The following is a 22,655-nucleotide window of genomic DNA, read 5'->3' as shown; positions in this document are numbered from 1 at the left end:
CAAATCACAATTTGATTTACTGACATTAATGCCTTGTACGTGTTAAAGTTGTGAGTTAGTTCTTATCCAACAAGACAACAGCAGTATGTATGTATCCAATATCCATCCAAAGTCCAAACTTTGATGGACTAGTTCTCCACCATAAATGGTTTGTTATGGTTGTAAATTAATTGTAGTATAGTGCAAGGTCTCCCTCCATAAATAAATATATGTTGTTATAGGTTTAAGATTGTAGTTGTCCACTCAAAATCTTTTTTTTTGACGAAAGTTAGATATATAAACTAATCTCAGAAGAAACCTCAAAAGAAAAAACTCGGCAACTTTTGAGGTCCTTCCAGGGACTTACAAACCCAACCCCAAACCCCCCTAAGAACATTAATTTTACTCAAAATCAAAGTACATTATTAATTTTACTCTTGTACTAAAATGTCACCTCAGCCGAGAAAATCTATACTTGCTTGCATTTTTCTTGGCCATAAACCAAACAAATCTTCTGAGAATGGAAAAGTAATGACACAAAAATCAAATTGGCCTATCTATAAGTCAACAAATATCCCAATTTGGAATAACAATTAATTGAGGAATAAATGCCATTTATTCAAACCAAAATTTAATGAGGGTATCCCAGCGTTGAAATTCTAGCCCGTGTTGCTCAATCCTTTAGGCAGAGCCCGGGGTTGGTAAAATTCCCCCATTTGATTTGTATATAAACACCCCACTATTTGACTAACTTCTTCCACAAATCAAACAAAACACCTTTCTTTCCCCATACCAAAAGCTCTCCAGTTTCATGTACCCTCTGCTTACTACTAGTAAAGTATATAAGTTCATAGCAATTTGCAGGAAACTTACTAGCAACAATTCATTCATGCCTTAATTCCCTGTACTTGTACAAGACCTCTGCTGATATCTGGTTTTTCTTTACTTCTAAACATGAAAAAGATCGCCAGAATCTATGCCTAATTTTCCGCTTCTCTGTTCAGTGCAGTTTTTGCATCATCTTTCACTACCTTGATCTTTTTTCTCTCGCCTTTCATGGCTTCTCCATCTTCCAACAAGAAAACCAACGATGCCTACAGAATTTTACCAGCTTCCTCAGTCAAGGAAAAACCCCCAAGCCGCAGGACAATCTATATAGAAACTGACGTCTCCAACTTCAAAGCCGTGGTCCAAAAGTTCACCGCTTTACCCGAAGAAAATCCACCGACCGTTTACCCGCATCCTGTCGCCGGGAAACCACCCTCCCGCGACATGGGTGCCCGGAGACCAGGCCTCAAGCTCCATGAACGAAGGCGGAGCGTATGTGTGCCGGAGATCAAGGTTAACAACAATGGCCGCCTCCTTGACTGTGGTGGTAAAAGTGGATCATCGTCGTCGTCGTCATCATCATCCTCATCCTCCACTTACTCCTCCTCCTCATCGTCCTCCTCCTCCTCGGGTTCTTCCGCGAGGCCAAGAAGAGTTTTTGGGTTCAGCTTCGACCAGGTGACGGTGTCGCCGATGGAAAATTTGGCATGTGGGAATACAAAAGCGCCGCAGAGGATAACTTGTTCAGCACCGTTGGATGAAGAGATGCAGGGGATTGATGAGAAGGGTTATTATTTGCTCCCCACTAGTAGTGATACTCCCGGAGGATCTAAGCCACCCCCGCTTTTGCCTTTGTTTCCCATTCATCCAAGTTATCCAAATAGTCTTGATATTGATGCTGTTGAGAACGAAGACCCTACTTCAAGTGCTTAGTTCTTTTCAATGGTAATAATCATATGATCATCATGATATAGAGAGAAATTTAGAGGGAGATAGCGGTGAACAAACATTTATCTGTATATGCTCAGTCTTGTTAGTAAAACGGGAATGTCAGACAGGAGGAACAATCTTTACATGATTAGTTGATGGAGCTCAATGGAAAATTATCCAAATTTCTATGACATTATTATCTTTCTTAAAATTGTTTTTATCCTTTTATTAAAAAGTGATTATCAATGTGCCGTGCCTCTCTTTACAAAGGTAAAAGGGAAGTAAAATGGGCCTAAAGAGTTAGTGGAATTAAGAGTTGCTTGCTTGGATTGAGGACTTTAGGCGTTTCCATCAACTGAATAGCAATGCTGAAGATAGAAGTGTAGCATTGATAAGTCTCTTTTTTTTTTTTTCTTGGCAATAGTGCATGAGAACTTCCACACGGGACAGTTTGCGGACAATATAGGATGTGCCGTACGTAGGATTAAGTGCTTCCACCTTAAATTCGCGTCTTAATTCGTCATTCTCGTATGTTTTTCAAAACTTCAAATTCATGCACCAACAAAACAACTTCAAATTCAAAACCCCTCTTAATTAGCAGAATGGTTGAAGCAGTCAGGGAAAGAAACATATTGGATAACATGTATGTGCAATGGCCGCAGCCGACAACGAATTCTCGACGTCTCTTTTATTATTTGTCTTTCTAGTTAATGTCTATATTGGTCATATATATATATATATTTCATGTTCAATCAAAATGCTTTAGATGGAGATTGCTATGCAGTATTAAAATGGATCCCGGCCGGGGAAAACCAGTTTGGATCTCCCCAAGTGTGAGATGTAGAAATATAAGCGTTGTTTACTAGTAAAAGTAAACACTTCTTGGTCATGTTAGCTGCTATAAAGTATAAATTTCCCTTTGTACACATTCATATAGTTCCAAATCCAGTAGTAACATACGTTCAAGAGAATTAGAGGTGCATAAATGACACTAAGGTCAAGTATCTTATTTTGGAAGTCTGTTAGAACAGTGAAAGTGTCGACCTCCAAACATAGAATAAATGTTGAGTTTTTCCCTTAAAAAAAGACTTTAAAATCTTCATCCTTTGAAGTAAAGATGATGACGAGACACGAGCCTTGCAAGAAAAGGACATCCGGGTCGGTCTTTAATTCTGCGTAGATTATGACAAGGAGGGCCGAGCCGCAGGGCCAGGGTCATCAGGAACCTTTACCCCCCTCTTGTTTTCTATTTTGAGCTTTGGTTTTCTTCAGGGATCCACATTTTTACGGCTACACGCTTTAGCCGAATATGACAATTCCACACTTAATACTTTAGATTGCCTAGGAATCAAGAAATATGTGTACAGAACCGTGTTTGCTTCATTAGTCTAACGAAAGAGACCTCTTCTTGAATTGCTTGCTAAATCAAACCCTTTTCTCCTAAAGGAAATTATTTGCTTAGCAGATGTTACCTGTTAGCAAATTTGTTGCAGAAATTTCTCATCTAAGTTTTGAGTTTAGACTTTGCGTGGTCTAAACGACTTTCCTCATCGTGCCTATCGCGTTGAAATGAGTCTGCATTTTCTTCTTTTCCTTCCCACACCATCCTCTCTTTTTCTTTCTTGGATGGTGACATGTGGAAATTCGGGTAACCGAGTGGAAATTCGAGCTCTGAATCATACGGTTTTGCTACTTTAAGACCAATCTATCGACCATTAAGTTAGTTTACAGAAGTCAATATGTTCACATCAACGTTGGGTGTCATTTCTCTTCAAAAAAAAAAAAAAAAGTTAGTGTTGATATTGTACGCTATTGAGGCCATATCTTAGTATGATGTTATCATCGACTGGGAAGTTGGTCATATTGTCTTTGCTGTTAATTTTGCATGATAACGTTGTTGTAAAATATATAGTATTTCAAAATATTCTTTGTCCCACATCGAAAAAATGAGAAGTATTATTTTCTCTGTCCCACATTGAGAAGTGAGAAGAGGTTGCAGCCTTTGTCCCACATCGGAAGTGAGAAGGGTTGCAACCCATCTGAAGTCTATAAATAGGATCCATTCTCCTCAGAAGATCACCCCAGCAGCTTCAGTTAATATCTTTTGATAGCTGCTCTATCCCTCTCTCTCTCTCTCTCTTTTATTTTTTTGTTAGTTGATATCTTCCTGATAATTCTGTTCTCATCCTTTTTATATATATATCTGCTGGTTTTAATTTGCTAGTTCTGGTCCTTCTAGTTTGCAACAAGAAGAAAGTTTGTCTTTCTTGTTCGCAATAAATAGAAGAAGGCTTGTTTAATCCTGGGGAAATATTTCAATTTCATGAAATAGTTTCTTAGGACAGTGCTACGCACGACTCAAGCAGATAGTGTTAACATTGTTGTAGCCAATTATCCAACAATCTAAGAAACTATGGCATCTGACAATGTTAGCACCCCGCAGCCTTCATCAGCAACTGTTGCAGTGGCACTACCATTCGCCAAGCCTTTTCCAGATATCGCCAAAGTTGAAGTCTTTGCCAATGAAAATTTCAAAAGGTGGCAAGAACGAGTACACTCACGACTCGACATCCATGGAGTGGTCTATGCACTAACGGAGTCCCAACCTGCTTCAACCACAGATGTCAAAATACAAGAATCGTGACAATATGCCAATAAGGTATGTAGACATACTATTTTACAAACACTCTTAAATGAATTATTTGACGTGTATTGTAGCTATATGCAAGCCAATAAGTCCCAGTATAATAGACCAAAAAATTTCAATTACAAGCCTAATATTCCCAACTTTAAGAAAAAGAAAGGCAATTGCCATTATTGTAGAAAATCAGAACATTATGCTGCCCTGTATAGATACAATAAAGGTGACAAAGCAAATGGTAATCCTCCTAAGGTTAATTTAACCAAAGGAGATGAAATAATTGCTGCAGTCATCTCTCAAGTGAACATTGCAGCTAATGTTAAAGAATGGGTGGTAGACTCTGGGGCTACTCGGCACATATGTGCAAAGCGAGAAGCGTTTTCCTCCTATACTTCAATAGGGGATGATGAAAAAGTAGTCTACCTTGCAGACTCACGAACTGCTAAAGTTCTGGGTAAGGGCAAAGTACTATTGAAACTCACTTCAGGAAATACTTTGGCTCTTAATGATGTGCTGCATGTTCCAAATATTCGGGCAAATCTTGTTTCTGTGGCTTTGCTTGGAAAAGTTGGGGTGAAAGTGTCATTCGAATCTGATAAAATTATAATGACAAGAAATAATGTGTTTATTGGGAAAGGCTATTGTAATCAGGGACTTTTTGTACTTAATATTTCCAATGTGATCAATGAAAATGCATCTTCTTCTGCTTATATTGTTGATTCCATTTCTTTATGGCATGCTAGATTGGGACATGTTAATATTGGTTATATAAAGAAAATGCAATCATGTGGTCTAATTTCTGGTATTAATGATAATATGGACAAATGTGAAACATGTGCGGAAGCTAAAATAACAAAGAAAAGTTGTATAACTGTCCATAGAGAAACTGAATTATTAAATTTAATTGATACTGATTTAGGTGATTTAAAACAAACAATGACTAGAGGTGGGAAAAGGTATTATGTCACATTTATAGATGACTATTCTAGATATACCAAAGTTTATTTACTTAGAAATAAAGATGATACTTATAATGCCTTTTTATCCTATAAGTCTGAAGTAGAAAATCAACTTAATAAAAGGATAAAAAGAATTAGATCAGATAGGGGTGGAGAATATTTAACTTTAGATAACCTTTGTGAACAGGAAGGCATAATACATGAAATAACTCCACCTTATTCTCCAGAATCTAATGGAGTAGCTGAAAGGAAAAATAGAACGTTAAAAGAAATGATGAACTCTATGTTAATTAGTTCTCATGCTCCAGATAATTTATGGGGAGAAGCTATATTATCTGCATGTCACTTACAAAATAGAATCCCACATAAAAAGACTGGCAAAACACCTTATGAGTTATGGAAAAATTATAAACCAAATTTGAAATATTTAAAAGTTTGGGGGTGTCTTGCTAAAGTCTTGTTGCCTGAACCTAAGAAAAGGAAAATAGGTTCTAAAACTTCTGATTGTATGTTTATTGGATATGCTGAACATAGTGCTGCATATAGATTTCTTGTGTTAAGAAGTGATATACTTGATTGTAATACAATTATTGAGACAAAGAATGCTGAATTTTTTGAACATATTTTTCCACTGTCTAGTAAAATTTCTCATGCACCTGTTGAAATAAATAAGGAAATTATTCCAATTGAGGAATTAAGAAGGAGCAAAAGGCCAAGAAAAGAATTTTCATTTGGAAATGAATTCCAAACCTTTCTTGTTGATAATGATCCTTTAACATACTCCGATGCTATTTCTTCTCCTGAGTGTAAATTTTGGAAAGAAGCAATTAAATCTGAAATTGATTCTATCTTGTCAAATAAAACTTGGATTTTGGTAGACTTACCTCCTGGTGCAAAACCTATTGGTTGCAAATGGATTTTTAAAAGAAAATATAACTCTGATGGCTCTATAGAAAAGTACAAAGCTCGTTTAGTAGCAAAAGGATTTTCTCAAAAACAAAATATTGATTATTTTGATACATTTGCACCAGTAACTAGAATTGCGTCTATTCGAGTTTTATTTGCTTTAGCTTCTATCCATAAACTTGTTATTCATCAAATGGATGTCAAAACAGCCTTTTTAAATGGTGATTTAGAAGAAGAAATTTATATGTTTCAACCTGAGGGATGTATTGTATCTGGACAAGAAAATAAGGTTTGTAAACTAATTAAATCTCTTTATGGCCTAAAACAAGCTCCTAAACAGTGGCATGAGAAATTTGATCAAGTATTGATGAAAGATGGATTTTCGTCTGTAGAAGTGGATAAATGTGTATATGTCAAAATTATAAATGATCAATATGTGATAATCAGTTTATATGTGGATGACATGCTTATATTTGGTACTAGTCTAGATATTGTAAATAGTACTAAATATTTTTTGTCTTCTAATTTTGATATGAAAGATTTGGGTGAAGCCAAAATAATATTGGGTGTTAAAATCATAAGGAAAATGTGATGGTATAATGTTGTCACAAGAACATTATACAGAGAGACTTCTTAGGAAGTTTGAAAATTATGATGTGACACCTGTGAGTACTCCTTATGATGCTAACACTCAATTAAAGAAAAATAATGGTGACCCAATTGCTCAGTCTAAATATGCTCAGATTATTGGGAGTCTGATGCATCTGATGAATTTTACTAGACCTGATATAGCTTATGCTGTATGTCGACTGAGTAGATATACTCATAATCCCAACCGTGAGCATTGGTTTGCATTAGTCAGACTAATGAAATATTTGAGAGGTACCATGAATTTTGGTATCCTGTATAGTGGATTTCCCACTGTATTAGAAGGTTACAGTGATGCTAATTGGATCTCTGATTCAAATGATACGAAATCCACTAGTGGTTATGTGTTCACCCTTGGTGGTGGTGCAATAGCATGGAAATCTGCTAGACAGACAATCATTGCTAGATCAACAATGGAGTCAGAGTTTGTAGCTCTGGAACTGACAGGGACTGAGGCCGAGTGGTTGAGAAATTTCTTAGCTAACATTCCTTCAACTAAGGATTTGTTGCCTCCTGTGTCCATACATTGTGACTGTCAAGCAGCGATTGCCATAGCTAAAAATAAATCGTATAATTGTAAAAGTCGACACATGAGCTTGAGACATGATGTCGTAAAGCAGCTGCTTAGAGATGGAATTATTTCCATTGATTATGTAAAGTCAGAGTTGAATTTGGCCGATCCTCTGACTAAACCCGTAGGAAGAAAATTGATTCTTCAAACTACAAAAGAAATGGGACTTCGACCAACAAGTTGTCAATAGAGACAGTAACCCAACCTATGTGATTGGTGATCCCATGAAGTAGGTTCATATGGGTAATAACAAGTCAATATTGATGGTAAAGCACTTCAATTTAAGTCCCTCCAGAGATAAGTGCTTTGAGTAAATGTGAGGATGAGTTAAAACTCTTAATGAATTCATATCCCATTAGGGAGGTGTAGTTAAAGCAATACACACTTGATGAATTCACCTATATGAGAGTGGAGTGGGGCCGCTCCTATAAGATTCATTGGTCAAATCTTTAGAGCTCTCATGAATAACCAGGCAGGCGCACGGCCAAAAAGCGCAAAATCGCGTTAACAGCAAATTATGGGTTGTAATGTGATTGATAAAATCTCTGTCACATATCAAGAGTTATTGGTTCATAGAAATTTATATTTCACCAATAATTCTGTAGATCATATTTTATCAATCTATGTTTGGTTCATAGTCCAAAAGACACCAATCTAATTACATTTCAACCAAATCCAGCAGAGTACTTTTAAAATTCTTCCTTTATCCAAAGAATTTTTTTGAAATAGGTGGGAGATTGTTGTAAAATATATAGTATTTCAAAAATATTCTTTGTCCCACATCGAAAAAATGAGAAGTATTATTTTCTCTGTCCCACATTGAGAAGTGAGAAGGGTTGCAGTCTTTGTCCCACATCGGAAGTGAGAAGGGTTGCACCTCACTCTGAAGTCTATAAATAGGATCCACTTCTCCCTCAGAAAATCACCCCAGCAGCTTCAGTTAATATCTTTTGATAGCTGCTCTATCCCTCTCTCTCTCTCTCTTTTATTTTTTTGTTAGTTGATATCTTCCTGATAATTCTGTTCTCATCCTTTTTATATATATATCTGCTGGTTTTAATTTGCTAGTTCTGGTCCTTCTAGTTTGCAACAAGAAGAAAGTTTGTCTTTCTTGTTCGCAATAAATAGAAGAAGGCTTGTTTAATCCTGGGGAAACATTTCAATTTCATGAAATAGTTTCTTAGGACAGTGCTACGCACGACTCAAGCAGATAGTGTTAACATTGTTGTAGCCAATTATCCAACAAACGTTACATCAATCTACAGGAAGCGAAGTTAACAGATTAAAAAATAACTCATCATTTTGGCAGATCGATCAGTAATGTCGTCGGATTACAGAAGCTTGAGCAGGAGAAAACATTTACTGCATAATATACAAAGAAGGGAACAAAATTTCTGGGCAAGAAAACTTTACAACTATTACTAGAGCAACCAAAACAGGAAATCAGGATTCTCTATTAATGAAATCTAGAACTGGTTATCTAGTGAGCCGCCACTGTTTTGTTTCTTGATTTGATGCAAAGATATCTCCGCCATGCTTGAACTGGGAGAATATTATCATACTCTTTGTGCTCTAGTTCATTCCAGGATTACAGCTTGACCCTCTTCAACGCACTGAAGCACATATAGATCGTGGATTATACAACCCATTCACCCCATTCGTGAAGTGCTGCCTATTTCTTCTCCGTTTTGTAACAACAATAAATCCTTCGCCATCCCCATGCCTATTCTTATTCACATCCACTATTTTTGGCTTTTCATTCTTGTTGCCTTCAGACACCATTTCTTTCTTTCCTTCATTTCCGTATAGGATTTTTATTATTGCACTGTCATTTGCAATTGCTTCAGCAGAATTTGCAGAACCCTCCCGCTTCTTCTCACTGACAAGGGACTCACTTTGAGAATCTGAAGAATGCTGCACCGACTTGACAATAAAGCTTAGTAGTATTTGTCTCGCTAACTCAGCCTTTTCAGCTTCTGAACTACTCTTCTTTGACCTCGCTTCTTGGAGCCCGTTGCTTACCTTTTTATCAAGCTTCTCTTCTGAGGAAACTTCAGGATCTGATGCATTGGAGTCTCCAGAGGAATCAGAAGAAGTAGATCCCCTTGAACCTTCAGTTGCCGCAGACTGGCCCCAAGCTTTTCTGGGAACAAATTCCGGTGCGTGAGGGTTCATAGTTTTTGGCGAAACAGATTCATTTCTTTCCATTATAGGGATTTGGTAATTTAAGATCCCATGTTTCATTCGGTACGAATGGCTTGTTCTGTAGTATAAAGGTGATCTAGGACCACAAGGAACTCTAGCCGCAACTGAGGGGAAACCCGCTGGTTCTGTGAGCATGCTTTGACTTGCTACTACATCATAGACACTAGTTGCCGTAGGGGAGCTCAATGAGTGGACCAAGGGGCAGGCACCTGGATTAAATGGTGGAGCGGCAGCTGAAAGCTTGCTCCCATTTGTTTCTGCATGTTTTTCTTGATCATTTGGATTCAAGTCATCGTCAAACTCCGGGGTTGAATTCTCTGCCTTGCTACCACTTCCATTAACCTCACCTTCAACTGGTGATCCTGTATCTTCAGGATTTGGTAATGCATCGTCTAGAGCTATGCTTTCTTTCCCATTCTCTGATGTCTTGGGTTGACTAATGGAGATTGGGTTATCAGTGTGTGCCTCGTTTAATTCTTCTACCTTTTGTTCTACTTTCTCCAGAAAGGGCTTTGGAACCGTACCTGGTGCTGCCACGGCTACATCTTTATATGACAAAGACTTGGAAGCCGTGGGTGTGAGACTGGCAGGATTTAAGGACACTTTAGAAGCTGATGTTGGAGAAACTCTAGCATCCAAAGACTTGGCTGGTGGTTTACTTGAATCTTCAATAGCACCAAGACTAGCAGTCTTAGCTTGCTTCTGCAGAGAAATATCACCTGACATAGTCTTGGATGATGGTTTACGTCCCTGTGCAATAGCTTCCTTTCGCTGACTGTTGTCTCCAAAATTATGCCATTCAGAGTTTAGCTTTAACTTCGTAAGATTTGGCCGCCTGCGGTTGAACTTCCTTCCAGACCCATTACCAGACCGTCCTTTTGGGTTAGCTTCTTGCCACCCCTCATCTGAACTGATATCTTGGACAACTTCTTCTATAACTGGAGAAGTGGTAATGCTGCTATCAATGACCTCGGGCTCCTGGATGGGAACCTTGATTGCCTTTGTTTCCACATTGTCACTTCCTGCTGCAGTCACAATCATATCAATAACATCACCACTTGTGGACTCATCATTTCTATCATCATGCAGCCCCTGCTGGAGTTTATCACCCACAGGCAACACCTGAGAGACCACACATAAAAGAACGTCGTCAACTATGTATGCATTCTGAGAAAGTTGATCTCGTAGTCGGAATTGAATCCTTTCCAGTCTGACATTAATGGAATATAAGCTTTAGCTTGAGTGAGTTGGAAAGTTAAATTTCTTCAAAGTTAACTTCACATTTCTGACTTCGGCTAGCAGGAAAAAAAAAAGTGAATTTATAAACAAGAAAAATATAGAGAAATAGAGGAAAGAAACCTACCTTTGCACGTCGCTTCCTCTGTGCATCTGTGACTCTTGAATCTGGATCAGGACTTATGTAATCAAGGAGATCAGATACGCTGCAATACAAGATCAAAGATTTTTGTTCATAGGGGCACAAGTGCTTGAATTATAACTAAAGTAATTTGGGAATACCATATTAATACCTAAGATGTCCTTTGCTAGCTATAGATGCATCAGGTTTTGGGGTTCCATTCCTTGCTGCTTCTTGCTGTTCCAGGGCTTTTGATTCAAAATATTCCAGCCATGCAGCAGCATCCTGAAGTTCATTACTATATCACTCTCCAACTTTGGACATCACAATAACATGACATTTCTTTTTAGACTACAAGATAACAAAAGCACCACATTTTGTGCAGTTGTAAGGTGTTAACCCAATTTAAAAGATACTATATTCTACAAATCATTTGTATCATCATAGTCCATTGTAGTTTTTGTTTTAAAAAAAAACTATTTTTTTTGGGCATGAAAAATTTCATGATGAAGCGCCACTTTTCTCATGATCATGACGTCGTATACCCAAAACCATATGGTGCACAACATTATTGGTATCATCATTTTCTTCTCAGGAAATTGTTGTTATTTCATGTCATGAGTATGCAAAAAGCATGGTAAGAACACTAGAAAAGAGGAAGTACAAAAGCCAATAGGCGGGTAGTTCAATTTGGACAAAGCAGCGTAGCCTGATAACCACGTCAAGGTAAATCATATGCTATAATTTTGGGCTCACCTGAGTTCGGAGATCCTCCAATCCCAGTTTAGCTTGAAGAATTTGTAGTGTAGTTTGTTCATGTTGCACACTAAGTGAATATGCTTCCATTAATGAAAGAGCTATGGCTATGGCATGATAGCTAGCAGCAGTCTTCACAAGCAATAAGAAACATAATCATTATGTACTGGAAAAGTGAGTCATTATCGAATATGAACCAGAAAGTGCTTTAACATACGTGTATGTGATTGATCGAAAATGCAAAAAGAGAGAGCTACCTGTATATGATCTGCTCCCAGTAATCTTTGGTTGCATTTAAGGGCTTCATGCAGATATCTGAGAGCCACATGAACATTACCCATTCCCTCTTCCATCATGGCCACATTTATATACGTAGCAGCTGTATTCGGATGAGATAGTCCACAGGTAAAATGAAGAAGAAACAAAGCACGGTTGACATATCTGCCATATAATAACAATTAGGGTTGAGAAAGGAACAGTATGGAGAAAAAATGAAAAGATCAGCGCAGGGCAAGAGATATTTGAATCATTTCAAAAAGAAAAGATCTCAGTTTGGTAGAGGTGGGACAATGAGGGTTACTACAAGCACTGAGCTGAAGCTTTGGAAACATCAGAAAAGGGACTTCAAAAAGCACTACATATGCTTTGGGTGAAAGAAAGAGTGCGATATGTTAATAAGAAAATCCAAAACTTTTCTATTGAAACAACCATCCTGCCTATGTCTTCATATGATATCAATAAGAGGAGAAAACATACTTTTAAAAGCAAGAAACATGCAATTGAAATTTGAAGCATGATACTCACTTGAGTGCCAACTCAATGTGCTGAAGACGATAATAAAACACAGAAAGATCCCCATAACTTTTCATTGTATCGGGATGGTCAAGTCCTAGCTCCCTCTCATTGATATCCAATGCCTTTTGTTGATAGACAGTTGCCTGCACAACAAATGGGAATGGTCAGGCAGAAGAAACTTTCATGGGCTTATGTTGATAGCAACCAAAGCATGGACACGAAAGTAACACTAAGTGTAGCATCCAACATACCCTTAAGTAATATTATGAATTTTCATTAACTTCAAGACACTTATTATGGCAAATCCAGTTAATGAACTCAAATCTTATACTCCTATTTGGACATGGCGCGCTTAAAATGTGGCGAACTACCCCTGACTTCGGTCTACTCTTATATTCCTATTTGGACATGGGTCCATATATGCACACAACCTTTCCAACAATTAAATCAGAAAACATTTCTCCAAAATTATTCATTATACATAAAAGTAGAGTGATGAAAATATGTGAAATGGAATAGGAACCAGCAATAAGCATCTAAAGGTATGCATCCTTTTTGACTTCTACATAATTGTAACACAAGCTGAAATCATATACCAAAAATTTAAATTGTTTCCTTTTCTGATATCATGCTTATATAGAAAGCTAACATGTAATGACACTTATATTTCTCCCCTGTAACTGGTCTATATTTAGGAAAGATGTCATATTTCGCGTTGGATAATCACAAAGTCAGACCCATAACAATGAAATGAGAAGTATATAAGTGTCTTTCACTTGTCTGCATGAAATACCAGATACAAATCTCATGCAATCAAAAGATTTAACAAGTGCCTATGCTTTTTAGATGGAAACTTATGGGTATAGCTTCTACTTCTTCAATTGACTCCATTGCAGGTAGATGTTAGATTGGAGTCATTCTAGTACAAGTAAAATACAACTGTTTCTCTAAAAGCATAATTTGTCATTCTCTTAAAAAAAAAAAGACTATTCTGTCCATGGCATTGTCAGAGCAAAAATAATTATAAAAAAAAAAAGAGAAAAGCAGGAAAAAATGGAAAAGATAATGCTAAGATGGTTAAAAATCATCAACTTGAAAATGAAAGAACCTTCTTTCACCTGATTAAAATCTCCAGTGTGATAAAGAACAACAGCCAGGAGACTGTAGGCACTTGCAGTTGTTCGATGATAGGGACCGCATACAGCTATCATCTTCGCAAGAGCCTGCAAATTAAGTCACACAAATTAAAATCAAATTATATACCTAAGCGGCCATCAACCAATGAAATTTACCATAAACTTGATTTGTATATTACTTTTGTTCCATAATTAACAGCATCTTCAAGCTTCCCTTTATCCAGTGCAATCTTGGATGACTCTAGTAAATTTCTTCCATCAGCAGAAGAGCATCCTACATGCTGCAAGGGTACATATTAAGAGCAGGTTATTCCGAAGCCATTAACCAATAGAATGTACAAATTAAACAGAAGATCAATTGCAGTCTAGAGTCTACATGCACCAAAGAGTGAGAAAGAGAGCATACTTTACAGACAGGCACCACACTGATAATATCAGATGGTCTAAATGGATTTGGGTTTCCCATGTCATAGTCTCTTGGAACCAACTCCAACCCGACCTGAATTAAATATATACAAATAAGAATAAACATCTTAAAATAAGGTAGGGTTTTTAAAAAAAGTTTGATGAAAGTAATACCTTATGACAAAGTCCCCGAAGAATTGACAACTTCCTCAACTTCAGAATCTCATCTTTCAGCCTCCAACCAAATCTTTTTGCCAAAAATGTCCTCAACCATTCTAAATGGAGTGTATAATCATCACTAAAGTTTGAACCAGTGTCCTCAGCAGTGCAGGAGCCAAGCAAGAAGTTAAGTGATGACGCAATTGCTACTGGTAAGTTGGCCCAATTGTCAACAGAAGCAATAACTGCCTTAAGTACATGCTTAAAAGCTCGAGTAACCATCTCATGAATACAAAGCGACTGTATATGAGGAAGCTTCTCCGCAAGTTCAACCTAATTCATTTGGAAAGCAGTTTCACTAAATTAATACCAATCCAATTCATATGAAAATGATTTATTTATTGTTTGATACTCATGAAGATTGTTTTCTACGTGTAAACAATACAAACAAGCAGAATGAGGAAGAGTATGTGTAACTTGCATGAAGAGAGAGAGAGAGAGAGAGAGAGAGAGAGAGAGAGAGAGAGAGAGAGAGAGAGGGAGAGGGAGAACAGAGAATTAGTATCTTACCACCCGACCCAAAGAACACATCCGCAACCCTCTTAGATGCATGAACTCAGTGAGCGTGCGTCCATCAACTGGGGACAGTTCAAGAGATGCAAAGTCCGTAACCTACAATAGACAAGATATCGAGCTATAACACTGTGCAGACAACAATGGTAGAACTTCTTAAAACCCTCCAATTTAGAACCAAGATACATCTTACCAGCTTAGGCAAAGCAACTTCGTCATAATACTTATGGGCCAGCTTCATGAGCTCATCGACAGACTGTTAACAGAAGCTTATAAACTCAGGAGAAGTATATTTCAATGGCCAATCAAATTCCATTGAACACAAAAGGAAAGAAAATGAAAGGCACAGGATGAACCCTTATAAGTATGAAACAAACTATATACAAGAATAGTTTCCCTCTATGTACTCGTGTCCTTCCTCTTCTCATAATTTCTCCCACTTAGTGTGTGAGCATGTGTGGGAGGGGAACGGTTGAATCACTCAATTGACTTTGTGTATAGTAGCATGACTTTTGTTTGTTGAATTAAGCCTAATAATACCTTGAGATGAAGACCGGTTCCACTTTCTTTCAGACGTTGATAAGCTTCTTCAGAAATAATATTCCTCAACTCATTTCCACATTCAGAGTCATTGCTATTTAACTCATCAATGCTGCTTTTGGTGTTGGAACCGCTGACTCCGCCACTTTCTTCATTTTCTTCTATGCTACTTGAACTATTTGGTTTCCTTTCCCTCTTCTTCAGCATTTTAAATTGCTTCCCTAAGCCTTTAACCACTGGCTCAACCTTGTTATCATCCTCTTTATTTTTTGAACTGTTTTCTGTTGGTGTTTCCTGTTTTTGTAGATGCTGTACCCAGCAAGAACCAAGTTCCCACCTGATAGTCCTATCATGCATAGCTTCGTCTGCTAATTTACTCAAACTATCTTCAACTATTTTTCGAACAATGCACCTTGATTTCTCAAAGTTACAGTAATGGGAGTTACGTGATTGGCCTTCCCCAGATGATTCAGAAGTAAATGACTTGTGAAGCAAAATGCGCAAGCTGCCAAAAACCATAGAACCGGAGTAAGCATGAAAATCCAGAGCATTTATGCAAATTTTGACACATTACAGCAGGAACTTTGTGTTCAATCTACTAAACAAGGCTACTAAAAGAGATTAACTTTATAATTATGGATGATTAAAAGTTGTTTAGCAATGTTCCCCTTGAGACCCCACGCAAAAATAAAGCTTCACATTTTGAAAATTAATTCCATAGAGTTTGACTTCCTCTGAAATCCAAGGTACAAGTTTAGTTGCAGAACCAAGTGCAAGTGCAACTTCTTTGGCATTTTGCACATTGTATCAACTGATAATCATATGAACTCTTTTTTAAACAAAGTTGGCCGTACAGATTTCTGCTTTGCACCACCATCCACCCAATGAAACAACAATTCTACAATTTCTAGTTTAATTATGAGGTCGGCGGATTCCTACCCACATGAACTTCCATCCTTAAAAAGAGGAACTGTAAATTTGTTTTGAGCTGAAACTTCATTTTGAAGCGTTATCTGACTTCATAGATTCAAAGTGGAGAAAGCAGAAATGTCATGGGTACCTGTTAATGTTGAGTGCATTGGCTCCTCCTTCCGGTTGGTCATCAATTTCTATGTTATTCACTAAATTCCTTCCCCTCTTGACATGGCCAATAACTTTAACTGTTGCAGTATATCCGCAATGTCTCACAACAACAACTCCCAATGAGGGAGTATCCTGCAACAGAATTAGTTATATTCTTAACCTCTTCAGATAAGATCAGAAAGGAAGTCAATGACTGAAGAGAAAGGGGGAATAAATTTTTGTCTGATAATTCCCTGTAATTTCTGCCAGGAGAATGTTTCAGTTGTGAGTGGTGGCACACCTACTTTCGACATAATCATCTCAGATCCAAAAGTTTCTTTCAAAATCAAGCTAGGACCTTAATTTGATAGAAGATATTGTGCAAAAAAAAATCCACCAAATCTACCTTTTGACTCTTTCCTTCTAGTTAAATAGATCCTGAAGGACCATAACCCCATCAACTCTGGATCTTACTATCAACTAATTATGATAGTTAACATGTATGATGAGTACCGACTAAATATTCCAATAAAAGAGTGGCAAGATGGTTTGTTGGCATTCAAAAGATTGTGCTGGATCAGGTGATAAAGAATAACAAAGCAGTGTCAAGAGAAGTGGAAGTTACCCACATGCATAACTACACTCTCATCTGCAGTCAACCCTTTAAGTAAGTTTCTTTGAGTCACTTCCTGAGAGGATTGGTTAGGAATTCCCGAGAAGATATTTTTAACTTCTGCTTTTGAGCTCGCATCTGTTGCATCTCTTTTTACTGTTATAGACAAGTCTCCAACACGATCCTCAAGCAATATTGAACCTGTAGAAGAATTGATTCTACCTTTTGCAGTGGAATCCATTAGTTCACCTATGGCTGAAACTGCTTTGAAGGTTGAAACCTCAACAAAAAGATTGTGAAGCAAAAAGGCCTTCCGGTCGCGGACCACCCTCTCCTCCTCAGTTTTACAAGGAAGGCTTGCCAATATTGCAAATTCTGTAGCCCATGGTCTCAACACATACTCTCCATGCCTTCCCTGACCCCCACCATTGCCTCCCCAATTTTCATCCTCTGCTGGCAGGGGTGCAAATTCCGATGTAGGATCGGCTACAGATGGAGGGACAAGCCAAGTGTTGGCCCGGAAACCATATGGAAGATTGCCAAACTGAAGAGTGCATTGTAATCAGTTCACTTCTTCCAATTTATCGTATTCAAATTTTAAAATAGAAGCTTGTATAGTACAACAGTGGTCACCTTATTGTGTTCTATAAAGGATTTCATTAATGAATCATATGCCTGCACAAAAGTCACAGCTATTACTCATCAGTAAGCAAATTAGGTACCATTTCAACACATCTGTAGCTGGAGAACTCACATGCCATGCAAAGATAAAAAACCAAGTCACGTCATTTGGAGAAAATTATCCAAGTTTTCAGTAAAGTAGCCATTAACTGAGTCTAAAAACGGTCAAACAAATGCCTTTTTTCCACGAAATGAAGTTGGAAGTTGGAACTATTGCTCAAGATTTAGCCATCATTCAAATGGTATTTCTCTTAAGTAGAGATATTAGTTGGAATCGGAACAAAATCCAAGTTTCAGCCATAAAAGGAAAATGGCACACTTTGTAATATACTGTAATAAATATTTGTGCTTGACCACAGCAAACATTTAACTTGTCCATGCACAAAACGGAATCATACGAAAGAAGAGTGCAAGATCATATCATCAACTCTATGCAAATTAAGCAGCTGAAGTAGTTAGCAGTGAAGCATTACGAAAATAGCTTACATTAACAAAGGCTTGGCTAAGCTGCTGCAGAAGATCAACCAAGGAGTGGCTTTGTAAAAATTGCTTTCCCATAGTATAGAAACCTTTTCTTGATGCAACCACTTGTATTAATTTGCCATTGCATATTTTGATCTACATGCACACAATTTCCATCATCAACGTCCTCAATTTCTAAAACTTCTATACTACAAAAGAAGGAGGAGGGTTGGGGGGGGAGGGGAGAACGACATCTTTACAAAAACAACAGGAGTAGAAGAAAAATGCACCTGCATTTCGAAAAAATCTCCTTCGCGCCCCATCTCTCCATCTTTACGATCCACCCTTTTCAAATCTGCATGAAGCCGAAATGGAAAGAATACAGTTTACATTAAAAAAATGGATAAAAAAGATTGAACTTTGGAATTAAATACTCCACTAGTAGAAAAAGGAAAAGGAAGAGAAAAAAACCCACTTAATATTGGAGGAGTTAGGTGGGAGAAATTGAAGAACTCGTAGAAATCGGAGAGCTTCGGAATCGGGTGTATAGCCACCATATCATAGCCTTCACCTACGGCTGCCGCCGGCGCCGGCGACGGCGATGGAGAATCCGGTGGCCGGACTTCTCCATCAGCCGGTGAGGACGGTCGGCCAGATGGACTATTTTGCTGGGTTTTGTTCTTCTTGGCACGAGATTCTGTTCCGCCGCCAGCGGTGGCGGCTCTTCCACCTCTGGTCTTGGCGAAGCGTGTAGTGCACGCGACTATGTCAAGTAGTCTCCGCACGTGGGCTAACACTTGAGACACCTCTGCGTAGTCCTCTGAGGAAAGACAAGTGAGTGGCAATTTTGTCAATAAGAAGGAATAATTGGACAATATGTTTAAGACAGGTAATTACTAGTACTTTTTTTTTCCCCCCTCTATTCCTTCTACGTGGCAATTACCACTGGTTCAGTACTACTAGTATTATGTAGGGCCATGGGATTGAAATTAGCATACAGTAATTTTGACTAATTTTTGATGAGTTTGAACAATTGAATTGCAAAATGGGAAAATCTCAATATTATGTTTTTGGGTAATAGAAATCTGAATGATGGACGCCGAAGCACCAATAATACGTGTTGGTGCATTTTTACATCAACCACGTGGATCGTGCGTTTGTTGTCCAAAACAACAGTAAACAAAAACGTTTATCATTCGAACCAAAACTCGTTTTAAAACCATGAAAAATGAAAAAATGTTCCCATCAAACTCAAAGTGGTGATCTTTGACTCAATCAAGAGTGTTTTGAGAAACTACAGAGCCGTCTCATATCAGGGTCCAAAAAGGCAACAACACAATCACTTTGGGTTTTGTTTTTTTTTTTTGGTCAAATTGCGTTTTATTTCTTCTATCATGAAGAATATTTTGTTCAATACTCCATACCCCTTGAGGATTTTGTTGGCATTTTGATCTTGACTTGTACTTCCTTCCAAAATAAAAAAAAAAAAAATCTTGACTTAGACTACTAGTACTTTCTTTTAGGTGGTAGGTGAAAAAGTGAGCTTGCTGACCTGCTAAGTGCCAGCCCATCTTTCTAGTACATCGATTCTGACGGGTGTAGTGGAGTCAAAACAAAAACAAAGACACTGCTGCTACTGCTAGGTCAGTACATCTATTATGACTCCACAAAACATCTTTCATGTGAAACGCTTTAAATTAAGAATGGTCGACCCAATGCGGAGTTTACGAGTTCTGATTGTCATCTTCTACTATTATTGGCCATTATTTTTTTTTTTATACTAATAATAAATAATAACAAGTATTTGCAAGCTGCCAAAACAGGAAAAGAGCAACAAATGGTGCATAAACATAATAGGTTTTATAACATCATATATAGATATAGTAAAAACTGTAGAAATGGTGCGACCAAGTATATGCCTTCTTCTGAGAAAAAAAGTATATGCCTTCTTCTGCTGTTCATTTAACCTAGCGGGACCGCAGCCACAGGAATCCAAGTTGATGGCTCGTTGTATTATCATCTAATCTAATAATAATAAGCCAAAGAACATTTTGAAAAGCACCCTGCTTTGCTTTATTTGTTTAATATAAAATTTAGAGAGCGCAATAATATAATAATGCTTGCACTTATCGTTCATTTACCCTCGACCCCTCCCCTCCTACGAGAAAACCCACTACACAGCCTCGAAAATTCCAACAATTAAGTAATGGACAAGGACCAGTTGGGCATTGGCCAGGAACAAACAACCTGTACTGCGCCGAATGCAGACTTGAATGTGCGCCCGTACATATATATATATATAGATTGGCTAGAATATTTTTACTATGCATAGGATTCTTAAAATGACTAGCAAATCATATATAGATAGCATAGATTTAACGGCACTAGGAAGAGCCACGAGGGCTGAACATATTGGTATTATAATCATCACCTACCTTCGACCATCTTCAGCAGACATGGCTTGAGGGTGACAACCTCCAACTTGTCATTTAATTTTTGTCCTTTAACCTGCAGTTTAGGCTATTCCATTTTGTTAATCGAATCCGACGACTAAAGCATGATTAAAATTTTTCATCAGCCAAACACTAGGCATATAATATATACACCTACCTGGACTTAACTTGTAATAAATACTAGTATGAATTTAGTTTATACGGACGGAAAATTTTTTTTTTTTATTTTTTTAAAAAGAATTCGTCATCACCTCATGAGATAAAGAATAGTTTGTAAGGTGGCATGTTTCAACATTGGCAGCAAGCAACTTCTTCACATCCAGTATCTTGTCCGTCGAGATGCCCTGGATTCCCAAAGATGAAAAAAAAAAAACAAAACAGTTAAAATTCTCTTTTAATCAATAACTGAGCAAGCTTAACAAACAAAGAAAACAGTAGTGCAAATTCGTCAGACCGGTCATTCACATTAACTAACTAAACCCTTTCTGGCATGGGCAAAAAATCAAATACCTTGAGTATGACTTGAGTTTCATATGGGGTGATGACAGTTATGTCAAGAACACCAGGTACAACTGCAAGTGATAAGACAAATCAAACGACGCTATCAATCGTGAATTCTGAAATGATAAGATATCAAAAAAAATCCACAGCTGATGAATTCACAAAGAATTCGTGTAATGTGAAACATTCCAGCATAGGAGTACATGGGCATAATAAAGTAACATTTATATGAGATTCTAACCTTTCTCTTCTTTCTTCTTCTTATCAGTCTTAGCTTTGTTTCCTTTGCCCCTGCCTGACCTTGGGGCCATATCCTAATTCTTTCTTTTTCAGAGGAAATATGTATAAGAAACGAGTTGAAGGGAGCTGGCTAGCCTCGCTATAAATACGACTGGGATTGAAACTTGGATTATTAGTGAAAGTTATGCATTAATGGCCGCCGGCATGCCCATGCAAAATCGGATGGAAGAGCTCTTCATAACTAAAAAAAGGAAGAAGAAGAAGAAGGAATACGAGTTAGGGAGCTGAGAGATAGATAAGAGGAGTACGAGTTAGGTGTTATTAGGTGTATTGGATGATAAAAAGGAAGAAAAGGGGTGAAGGGAAAATCTTAAGGGGTAGAGAAAGAAAGAAGATAGGATAAGGGTTTTAGGTTGAGGTTCTCGTGGATTTGTAAGAAATCCTGACCTCTCCTTCTTGCTTGCTTGATATATTACAGATTACAATTTACACACGCACACACACCACAACACTGATGGCTGCTGACCCAGTGACCACCACACACACTCTCTCTCTCTCTCTCTCTTTTACCCTTTTTTTTATTTTTATTTTCAAAATACAATTTTCTTTTCTTTTTTTTTTATTATTTGGGGCTCTGCTGATCTCATTTATTTTTCCACGCACAAAACACACACTAGATGCGATGCTCCTTTTTTTAAGGGGGAAGGGCAGCAGGCAGCCCCATCACCCATATACATTCAGACAAAAACAAAATTGGTGGGGAAACGAAGGAGACGGTTCAGTCTCGTGCCACGTGGCGTGAAAATGGGCTGGGTTTTTGCTGGTCTGGTATGGTGGCCGTGTTTCTTGTTTTCTCAGCTGGCTGGATTCCGCTCCTCCTAGAGTCTTACATGTATTATTTTCTCAACCATCGGGAGCTGTTTCTGAGACTACTTTGTTTTTGGCACTTTTTGAGTCCATTGGGAGGAGAAGAGATGCTGGTTCAATTTTAAGCGAAAACGTACAGTTTATTTTTTCAATGACACGGGTTTCATGTTGTGTTAACTTGGTGCTTGCTCTTCATCGTTTTCCTCGGCTCCTTTTTTTTTTTAAATAATAATGAGTCCATTTTCCGACCAGCAAGCTTGGAAATGCTCACGAAAATCTCGTTTGCTGACGCGCATAAAATTTTATCTACTGCAGCTTTTCAGCCAATGCCCAACGTCTTCAAAGTTCAAAGCACATGACCTGGCTCTAATTTCTGAGCAACAATTGC

General features: G+C 37.8%; 2 protein-coding genes across 3 annotated transcripts; one reads left to right on the top strand and one right to left on the bottom strand.

Moving 5' to 3' along the window:
• The first annotated feature begins 814 nt into the window (after window positions 1-814).
• Window positions 815-1,887, top strand: LOC113769485 (VQ motif-containing protein 11-like). Its single transcript, XM_027313942.1, has one exon. It carries the CDS (start codon window positions 1,036-1,038, stop codon window positions 1,738-1,740), a length of 705 nt encoding a protein of 234 aa, XP_027169743.1. The 5' UTR covers window positions 815-1,035; the 3' UTR covers window positions 1,741-1,887.
• Window positions 1,888-8,736: 6,849 nt separating this feature from the next.
• Window positions 8,737-21,763, bottom strand: LOC113767573 (protein TSS). Of its 2 annotated transcripts, none has more exons than XM_027311718.1 (23): window positions 21,402-21,763; window positions 21,170-21,231; window positions 20,911-21,003; window positions 20,642-20,726; window positions 18,682-19,026; window positions 18,497-18,561; window positions 18,231-18,362; window positions 17,697-17,738; window positions 17,080-17,607; window positions 16,449-16,603; window positions 15,389-15,893; window positions 15,042-15,104; window positions 14,846-14,947; window positions 14,291-14,608; window positions 14,118-14,210; window positions 13,891-13,992; window positions 13,694-13,798; window positions 12,585-12,718; window positions 12,038-12,221; window positions 11,781-11,912; window positions 11,197-11,309; window positions 11,031-11,109; window positions 8,737-10,789 (listed from the first exon to the last, which is right to left on the bottom strand). In XM_027311718.1, exons 1-23 carry the CDS (start codon window positions 21,469-21,471, stop codon window positions 9,068-9,070), a joined length of 5,229 nt encoding a protein of 1,742 aa, XP_027167519.1. In that variant the 5' UTR covers window positions 21,472-21,763; the 3' UTR covers window positions 8,737-9,067. The 2 variants fall into 2 exon arrangements, with proteins under 2 accessions (XP_027167519.1, XP_027167520.1); XM_027311719.1 differs by having other exon boundaries at window positions 20,642-20,714; window positions 21,402-21,762.
• Between the last annotated feature and the right edge of the window lie 892 nt (window positions 21,764-22,655).

Source organism: Coffea eugenioides, chromosome 4 (genome assembly GCF_003713205.1).
Source record: "Coffea eugenioides isolate CCC68of chromosome 4, Ceug_1.0, whole genome shotgun sequence".
In the NCBI taxonomy this organism is placed as follows: Eukaryota; Viridiplantae; Streptophyta; class Magnoliopsida; order Gentianales; family Rubiaceae; genus Coffea; species Coffea eugenioides.
Note: the sequence above shows the minus strand (reverse complement) of the source record. Positions and strands in the feature narration are given on the sequence as shown.